Consider the following 10,000-nt stretch of genomic DNA (forward strand, 5'->3'; position numbering starts at 1 on the left):
TCGCATACCAGTGAAGAGCAAAGCAGTTTACAATCTGCTGATAGCAGCATGGTTCTTTCATGTGAAACAAGGTTTGTTTACTGTCTGTTGAGGCCATTACTTAGTGCCGTTCTGATTCAGTGTATATCACATCTGTCGACTGGAGCGCAATATTGCTGTTGTTAACCTAGAGATGGCCCTCTCGACTGGATGTTATTTCTTCTAATTCATGCAATGTTGAATGAATTGGAGGAAAATAAAAAATAAATTTAAAAAACGTTAGTAAAGGGTTGGCCATTCCCTGAGTCTTCAGTTTGTCCCTGGTCCACAACCCTCATTTTACACTGACCATTTTTGCAACATGAAAACAGAGCCACTTAATTAAATTTACCGTAATTATGATTATTCTGAAAATGTCTAAAAGGGAAGATCAAATTGAGCCTTGCGTCAAACCCGATTTGCTGGTACATCTTTTGACATCTGCTGCGATTTTCGTTATTTCGTTAAGACTGCGATACAACCACTGGGCCATAGTCTGATAGGTTTTGTGAGTGACGCCTGTTCCCTTGTGTCTTATTTACTTATTTCGTATCGGCCATCAGTACTTGAATTTTTCAGGCGTAATTTTTTTCTTACATGAGTTTATCAAGACTAAAATAATAATAATAATAATTATAATTATAATTTTATTAAACCTTTCTCAAATTAAAAATTAAATACAAATTCAGCACTACTATAGTTTTAAAAAAATGACTTCTTGGTGGTCTGGTGGTTTTCAACAAAGGAAATGTAAACAACTGTTTATAGACTAAAAAAAAATTTCTATGTACATCCACTAGTAAAATATCTATAACTGTCAGGTCTAGGGAAGTCCTGCTTGACCCCTCTCTACTTCTAGATCACTGTCTTTAACGTCTAAGTTCCTCCTTCTCGGGGTTCTCAATCCCCTTAGGCATAGGAGTGCGCTCTGCAAAATTGCAAAGGACACTTTTGTTGCCCTGACCCATGAAATTGTTGTGGTGTAGCTCTCTTATTATTGTAATAATAATAATAATAATAATAATAATAATAATAATAATAATAATAATAATAATAATAATAATAATAGCGCTCTCCTTGGCACATCAAGAATTCTGAGAAAGGTTCTGGAGCGATGAAAGCCATCATAAAATTTGGGTTTCCTTAGGCAAATTGTTGTTGCCTGGCCCCCCAAGAAGATAACCCGGATCCAACTTTTGGAAAAGCCGGTGCTGAATCCACAATAACAATAATGATGATGATGATTATTATTATTATTATTATTATTATTATTATTATTATTATTATTATTATTATTATTATTATGAAATAATCATTTGCGCAAAACTGAAAACACCAGCAGTGACATGTTGACTAATGAATACGACACGTGACTAATGCCAAAAATATACAGGGCCCTCTGTAGATTGTCCCTGCGCCTTCGCAAAAAGTAGTATAGACCCATGTTGGAAAACTTGTGCGTTACTGAATTACCTTTACAATGTGACCCATTTTTAATTCAATTCAAAGCCAAACAATCACCCCAGAAGTTCAACAGCCTTTGGAAAACCAAGTCATAGAAAGAGTGCAGAAGAAAAGGAAAGGAAAACAAGGCGATAATGAAGGAACAAGTAAGAACAATTGACGGCCAATTGAAACGCCGTCTTGTGATATTCCATTGTTATTAAGTTAATTAATGTGCCTAGCAGTTTATTAGTGGTTCAAACATTGCCTTTTTTCAAAGGACATTTGACCTCAAAGTTTATAAGCCTGGAACGTCTCTAGGTGCAAGAGAATTCTTTATCGAAATTTCAAAATGGCTGTTCCACGGTCTTCGGTGTCAACGTTTTTTTAACTGGTTTATTGTTGTCATTTCAGAGACACCATCTACCATGAGTCCTCCTCACAGCATGTTTATTAGTGAGTCAGTTGATGGACAGGCTAAGCCTGAACCTATGGATCAGGGGCATGCGCAACGCACTCAAACTACGACAAAGGTAAGTTCCTGAATTGTGGATTATAAGAAAAGTAACGGTACTGCCAATTTGTCATGAACTGAATGGAGCAGAGGGGAGGGGAGGGGCTTTGCTTGGCCTGGCATATAGACTCGCCTAATCACTGCAAACACACATGCCCTATTGAATAAGGGAATTCTAAAAGGTGACTACCATAATCAATGTTTCTACCAGACTTTTGAATCTCACATCGGTGCATAGCCAACTGAACAACGTTTAGAAACAGACCAGCTCAGAGAATAGTAAAGGCGTTGTTTAACTTGTGCTAGTCTCCTGAATTACGCTCCACTATCTCTTGCTCTTCGCAAGAGTGCAACTGTCGCAGTCCTTGTCTTGTCTTAAAGGGCTCTGCTTACGCTCTTGACTGGCCTTTCAAACACAACAACGTCTTGTCTAATTATGTTAATCTAAAAGAAAATTCACGCAAGTTTGGAAACACAAATGCAATCTACAACATAATTTTTGCATTTCCGTGTAAACGGCTGGTCCAGGTACAAAATTCGTCCATTCAAAAGTTTGCTCAGACCGTCTTTGTAACCTTAGGCCAACTTTTTCTTTTTACTTTTAATAGGAAAGGTCAGAAGATTCTACCATGAAAAAGGACGTGCGCTGGACGGAGACATTAAAAAGGAAGAAGCTATCAAGGGCTCTTACCTACGACCCCAGGTTACGAGTGAACACAATGTCATCGAACCTCACCAACCCTACTAAGAACAAGCCCCAAAGCACGAGAAGAAAACATTCACAGACATTTGCTCACTTGGTAAATTTATTTGACAAAGGCCGCATTTGTGGCAATCTTACTGAAGTGAAGTACAATAAGTTTAGCACGACGCATCTACGTAGATGGTGTGTTGTCAAGAATGCAGTTTTGATTTTGTACAATAGCGAAAGTGAAGAAACTCCGCAGCACAAGCTCTCGCTTGTGGACATGTGGCTTACGGACAAAAGCGACGAGAGCCGTAACAAATTTGCGTTCTCCCTAGAAGATAAAGAAGGCAAAGAAACGATCTTGCAAACCACGGTCAAAGAGGACTATCAGAAATGGTTGGGTTTGTTAGAGTTTTTTACAAAGCAACGAGTGGAAAGCCCAACGCTAGACGTGGCGGCAGAGCCATCGAGAAAACCAGAGTTTAGCGGTAGCGAAGAAGGAGGAGGAAATTTTGAACGAGGAACCGTACGCTCGAAGAGTGCGCGTGCTGCAAACAAACTCAAAGACGAGATATACGCTTTAGCGCCTGGTAAAGTGAGATCATCGATCAGGATGAAACTGTCTCAACGTATGAACGTGCGAGATATATTTCGTAAAACGCATGACTCTTATGATTTGGAGGGTGCGCCGACCGAAGGGCAGTCATCGGAACTTCCATCTACGGATGTCAATACGCTTGCGGTGTTTGGTGGACTCTTAACTCAAGTTGAAACAACCGTTTCTGGTGAGAACAGTGCCAAATCAAGATGGTGTACGATTAAAGAGAAGGAACTCTTGGTGTTCTCTGATCACAAAGCGACCGATCCTCTTAATAAATTCCCGCTAGTCAACTCGGTAATTTCGAATTTAAGCAATAAGGAAAGCAATGTGAACAGATTTCAGGTTCGTCACGGCAACGAAAAGATTGTGTTTGACGCTTTGGATAAATTCGATCTGAACCGATGGCTTCGAATGCTGGCATCGGTTACCGAATATCGTAATTCGAGCGACGACGAGCGACCGAAGTGTAGTGGTCGTCTCACTTCACCAACCTTTGCCAGGAAGAAAATACATCGGAGGACTCGAAGCGAGGCGTTACAAACTGAAGACCATAAGCCAGTTTCAACAACAGCACAGTGCGACACTAAAGCAAAGGAAGGATCGTCTAGCGCCACTGATAGACTCATGAGCGGTTATTTGCAAGAAGTGCGGGAAGCTCACGGAGCACGAACGGTTCTGCGTCGGTGGTGTGTAGCGACAAGTGACAAGTTTAGTGTTTATAACAACCAGGATTCGAAGAAGGCGTCATTTGAATGGGAACTTTCTGAGATGCAGGTACAAGACCAGAGTGACATGGAGGCAGAGATGTTTGGATTTTGTGTTATTAACGGAGAAGAGAAACTTTGTTTTAGAGTTATTGATGAGGACTCGGCGCGGCATTGGTTGAGTGTATTGGCAAGGTATTGTCACGCTCTACCTGAAGATCAACCAGTGTTTAAAACTCCGAGTAGGTGGAGATCAAATGGTCGGCGCTCTTCAAGTGATAACGATCTCAAGAGCGCGGCCAAGAGCAACGAGAAAGAGATAAACGCTGTCAAAGTATTGAGCGAAGGGAGGGCCAGCGGGCAAAAGCTCTTCCGACGAGCAACCGAAGATTCCACCTTCTTCCGAAAGTTTAATCGGTCGGAGTTCAGAGCACCTTGGCGAGCATCTTCAGAAAAACTTGAGGTGAAAATGAGGGAGAGGTCAGGCAAATCGGCTGCTAATAGGACTTGGAAAAGGTTTTCTTGTGGCAGTTTATTTGATAGCGAAGGCAAATACTCCGGTTATCTTATGGAACTGATCACTACTGCATTATACAGCAGTCAGGTTCGAAGATGGTGCTTACAGAAAGATGAACTCTTACAAGTATTTGAAAATGAAGCATCTGACAGGCCCATCAAAGTCATTCCTTTGTTTGATGCTAAGGTCCTGGATACAAGCGACATCGACGCTTGTGTCTACCGATTTCGAATCGATTATGGTGATAACCAGTCGGTGTTTTTCCGTACGTTAACCCGCAGTGACTTGGAGAAGTGGACAACTGTCATTTCTGTGAAAACCGCTGTACTTCAGGACCGCTCTGAGCGCCAGCGTAGGCGCATTCGAAGTTTGAGTTTGGAGAAAAGCACTGATGACTTTACAGGTAGGTTATCAACTTGTTTGTTGTCTAATGACATTTAGCATTTGGCTGGTTCACGTAACTTGTTGAGGCATATTGAAGCAAACGGCGCTTATGTGGCAAAGAAATCAGTCGAAAATGGCCGAATTGTGTAAAGCGCTACTTCGGTCACTATCTTTAGACCTGTAAAGTCTTCTTTTCAAGCAGAATGTTATTTATTTCAGGTTAAAAGTTTTGAATTTGTGGTCCTGAGATGAGAGAGCTGGATCGAGGAAAAATTAAACGCCTAATGTACATGACTGATTTCGGCATACGACACGGGATTTTCGAGCTTTCAGTCAATTATACTCGTGTCTTCTGTAATTAATATTCTGCATTCACACAGTGCATTCTTCAGTTGTGAACGAAAGGAATGGCGGACTCAATCTGTACTCAAAAAATACTAGTAGCCTTTGAATCTAAATTTAAGCTCAATGTTATTTGGTTAATCACACAAAATTTCTTAGTTTGAAAAAAAAGAAAGTGAATTTTTTATTGTAATGGCACTCTAGGTGACTGAACACAGTTTTAAGCACTTGTATACTTCCATTTCTACCGTATTTCAACAGTTTTTGCCTGGAAGCTCAAACTTGGTCACTGATGAGTTCTGTAAAATCTACCACGAAAGTTTATATTTTCGACAGTCAATGTGCTCTGCAGGCAGTTACCGTTGTAGCGCATCGAGAATAATACAAGGCCGAAAGGATGCTTATTTTTCATTTATGCAAAATTCACTCATTAATTTTTTTGCAGCATTTTCTTGCTAAAAAAAATAGAAATAAAGTGCGTTTAAAAGCTGTTATCATAGAATTTCGACAGATTTTTTATAATTCGCTGATAGACGTTTGTCAGTTTTCCCAAATTTTTGTCTGTTAAATTTCTATTTTTTTTTAGTGTGAACGACTTATTTGAAGTCGGAACTATGTTAATTCCAAATGTCTACAAAATCTAACGACGGGTTTGCGAGAAATTTGGTAAAACAGCCAACCGCTGTTGGTCTCAAATTTTTGAGCTAATGCGCATGCGCTACGCTTTGCCAGTATCAGAAAGATTTTCACTTCTAAAACGTAATGGAAGCTAATTTACACCGCATTTCCAACACCATCGCGAGAAGGAGAAAAAATGTTTTCCCTGTACTCGCCAATAGTTTTGTTTTCAAAAATCCGCATCAGCCTTCAATGAATACCACTTACCGAGGAAAAGGTGTGTTCAGCCACCTTAAGTATTGTTATATCAGCGCGCGTTGGATATGGGGTGATAAATAGCCAATCGTAACCCAATTCAACACTAACACAATTCTGAACGTTTGCATACTTTGAAATTTCGTTTCCTACCACAAATATTTCAGCTTGGAAACACTTGACGCCATCGTGCAGTATATGATCTGTGTGAGCTCAACACTGAGAAACTCAATATCCGTTGTTAAGAATTAAATAATTGTGGTGATCATTCTTCCCGCCCACACTTCACCGTCGAGCGTTTTATATGGAGCCGTTTCAAATTTCAGTTGATCAATGCGTTTTTGTTTACCGTTTTCTTTCAGTCCATCGGCATTTTTCACTTCATTTGGGGGTTTCTTTTTTCTTTCTTTTTCTTCTTGTAAGTCGTGTCGTGCATCGAACATTTACTGCCTCCGTTTTGCACTGATTGCGAGGGGATGTAAATATTAAGGAACTGAAGTACCCATGTCTGCATGTCAGTCAAAGGACGTAACAAGTGTTATGGCTTGTATGAATTTTTATTTATGACGTTCTTCCTTTGTTGTACAGAAAAAGGAAACACTGGGCTTAACTCTCCTAACGTGACGTCACATCCTGAGTACAATATTTGTAAACTAAAACTGCGTCACAGCAGTGCAGTGATGTGATTAAGAATAGTTGCTGGTTTTACAATTGTTACATTTAAAGGTTTGCACGTGCCTTTAAGTCCTTTTACACTTGCCGCTTATGGCGTCCAACCGAGATTATCAAGTGCGTGATAGGACAATTAACAACTATTGACCGAAGTGGAGGTGACTAGTGGTGGATATTGACCACTTTCACAAATGGCGACCACTTTTTCATTGTTTTGTTTTTGTGTTAATTAGACCTACTGCCCTCATTTTGCAACGATTACAATATTTTCGGGTCCAAATCCCGCGCGAGTTGCTGAGAGATGAATAGCCAATCAGAGCGCACCTTCAACGCTGTCCACTGTTTTAGTCTATACTATTGTGATCTTGGCAGAAACAAAGCAACAAAAAAGGGGAAATTTGTGCATTAGTTTTATTTAGTACTGCGTGGAGTCTTTAAAAAGAGAAATGTGGTGTCCATGAATCGTTTGGGCCGGAAATTTCGGGGTACGAACACTGCGTAGTAACGTACGTAAAGGAAAAACATACAGGGGCTGCACGCTTTCTCGTTACCAGAGCCTCGGATCGACCCAAGGCTTTGGGGAAACTGTAGGAGAACATGCTCCGTAGGGTTTATATAGCAAAAAAGTGGTTATTTGAATATTTCAGCGCCTGCTCACTCCTAGTGCTAAAATGAATGCACCAATCAGAGACCCTTTCCGTACGTTGTTCTTCACGAACACTAATGAGAAGACACTTTGTTTCAGAGTTCCCCAGAACTTTTCTCTCCTTCAGTCAGGAGAGGAGCTCTGGGGTCGAGATTGGGGTTGCACGTTTCAACCCTTGCAGATTTGTAGGTACTCAAACTTTGACTTGCACTCACTTATGAATTACATGATCAGGGGTAAACCTGTTCCACCTGGTGCAGTGGTGGCAAAGAGAATAAGCTGCAATTAATATTGATTTGTTTTCCTTTACAGGGTCCAGTGAAAGTGACATAGCATCGCCAGGTATTTATTTCTCCAAACATACAGCTGCAGACTCCATCCCTCTCCAGTCCCCTATTTCCATTGGTTCACTGGACAGTGTCTTCATACAAAACAACAGTGGGGAGGAGGAAACAAGTATTTCTGGTTCAACAGGTTTGCAAGCGGATGAGCCAGTTGATGAAACCAACTCATTTCCATTACAATCTGAAGATGACAAATCTACGAATAACGAAAGCGAACGTAATGGTGGTGAGACTACCTCTTTAGAACCTCAAAACTCAAAAAGAATGAACAGACTTTCGAGTATTGAAGATCTGAGTCACATGTACGAGAACTTTTTGGCCTTCGCTTCTGTGAAGTCTGAAATCAGTGACCCAGAATTACACGAACAGCTTTATCATATTTACCAGAATGTTACTCAAGCGTTTAACAAAGCATCACAAGGTATGTTGCCAACGGAGGAGGGAGGAGTGGGTGAGAAAGATTTTGCTTCAACTGGGAATGAACTTGAAAGTCCATCATCAGAGATAAATTCAGGATTTCAGAAAATCAGCTTGCTTGACACGGAAGATCAGCATTCCACATACAGATTCAGTGAATCGAGTCTCGAAAATCACAACGAAGTCATCATCGAAAGTGAACGAAGTATTGTCGAAACAGTGGCTGAAGTCGAGAATGAAAGTGTTCATGGCAGCGACTTGACGGGTGGTCGTTTTACGGACGAAACTGACCTCGCAGTGGACAGCAATACCATCACGCTCGAAGGAGAAATCGTGAATATTCCCCAGGATAATATTGAAGGCCTTAAAGATAACGTTAAATGTGATTTAGACACAAGCTGGGGAAACTCTTTCGAAAGAGAGGAAGCTGATGTTGTTGAAAAAGATAAGGAGAATTCCTTAGACGAGAAATATGTATGCGAGACGCAATTCGAATTAGTTGAGAACATACAGGAAAACGTTGCTGTTAAATCTAGCAGTCAAACAAATTCGATTTCACCATCTCCTCTTGCCCATGCTAATTGTGCCAGTGTTTTAGAAACGGGAGCAACTTCATTTTATCTTGTGCAAGAAATTAATGATCATGTTTGGACAGAGATTGAGAGAATTGATGTCGGAGAGCCTGCGATCGAGACAGCTTTGGCCGCCAACGATGGACAATCTTCGGTTTCAATCGTTTCCGAGTCGGCTAATGACGGTGACCGAAGGACATCTGGTGATGCCGAAGATCACGAATTCACGTTGGAGGGAATCCAAGACGGTAAACAAGACAACCTTAGTAACGCTGATCAAACCTGCTTGGCTGCAGCGCAAGCAAGCGTCGTTGACACGGAGGACGCCACAGTGAGCGTTAGTAGTGATTTTGTCAGCCAACTTGGTGTTTCCAAAACGACAGACGTACACTGTGAGACAGAGAGTCGCGGGGGCCAAGATCTTGGCGAATCTACCTCATTTTTCATGAAGGAAAATTTTGTCTCATTAAACTCTGGTCTAACAGAAAATTCTTCATTGCCGTCGATTGAGACAAACGATGGCGGTGACGAACTTCGTCAATCAAATGTCCTTGAAACCAACCAAACATCGAGAACTGTTTCTTGCTGTGCTAGAGCTTTGAGAAATGTCCGTACAGTGCAATCGTTTGAGACAACGCTCCCACTCATATCAACGTGTTCCAGAAAGTTGGAGGTGCAGTGTGAGCAGACTGTTCAATCAGCGGTTTCCGATTTCGAGCATGCCCAGGTTTCGCATGCCATGACGTCCGTTCATAAAAACAAGGGATCAGAACCCGAAAGTTTTGAAGAGACACTGGACTCTAATTTAGAGAACGAAGACTCCACGCCATTTGTCGGTAATTCCCAAACTCAAAGCTTCGTGGAAAATAGCAGCGACAAAGTAATATCGGATTGTGCATCTGGTGAAGCGGATATCAAACAGTCCAGTGCAGGGTCTCCCTCGAAGCTCCTACCAGAATCAAGTTGTGCGGTGTCGACTGGTATGGATAACCCCTCCGATTTCTCAAACTTTGTTGCCGATGAAACGCAGCCTAGTGACACCTCATCATGTCAGGCACGAACTGCATCTTCTCAAGCGAGTTTTTCTCGAGATCAAAGCATCGACAAACAAAGAGCAAGTCCAGAATTAAGCTCCGAGTCTTCGACAAAATGTTCTTCTGACGACAACTATTTAACTCCTGAGGATACGTTTGAGGATTCAGAGGCAAAAAGTACAAATACGGAAAATGATTTCAGTGAATCAAACAGTACTCTTGGTACATCGG

The 10,000-nt window shown here is 41.2% G+C and overlaps 1 protein-coding gene across 2 annotated transcripts in view; it reads left to right on the forward strand.

The window, feature by feature from the left end:
- LOC138052108 (uro-adherence factor A-like) overlaps window positions 1-10,000 on the forward strand; it is a 32,668-nt gene that overhangs the window by 20,771 nt on the left and 1,897 nt on the right. The window contains exons 7-11 of one of the 2 annotated variants that reach the window (XM_068898482.1): window positions 1-71; window positions 1,516-1,628; window positions 1,876-1,994; window positions 2,584-4,888; window positions 7,715-10,000. The exon at window positions 1-71 is cut by the window's left edge and continues 81 nt beyond it; the exon at window positions 7,715-10,000 is cut by the window's right edge and continues 1,897 nt beyond it. In XM_068898482.1, coding sequence (XP_068754583.1) covers window positions 1-71; window positions 1,516-1,628; window positions 1,876-1,994; window positions 2,584-4,888; window positions 7,715-10,000 — 4,894 coding nt within the window. The remainder of the gene's footprint in view (window positions 72-1,515; window positions 1,629-1,875; window positions 1,995-2,583; window positions 4,889-7,714) is intronic. The other variant, XM_068898483.1, reaches the window with a different exon arrangement.

This window comes from Montipora capricornis, chromosome 6 (genome assembly GCF_036669925.1).
Source record: "Montipora capricornis isolate CH-2021 chromosome 6, ASM3666992v2, whole genome shotgun sequence".
Taxonomy (NCBI): domain Eukaryota; kingdom Metazoa; phylum Cnidaria; class Anthozoa; order Scleractinia; family Acroporidae; genus Montipora; species Montipora capricornis.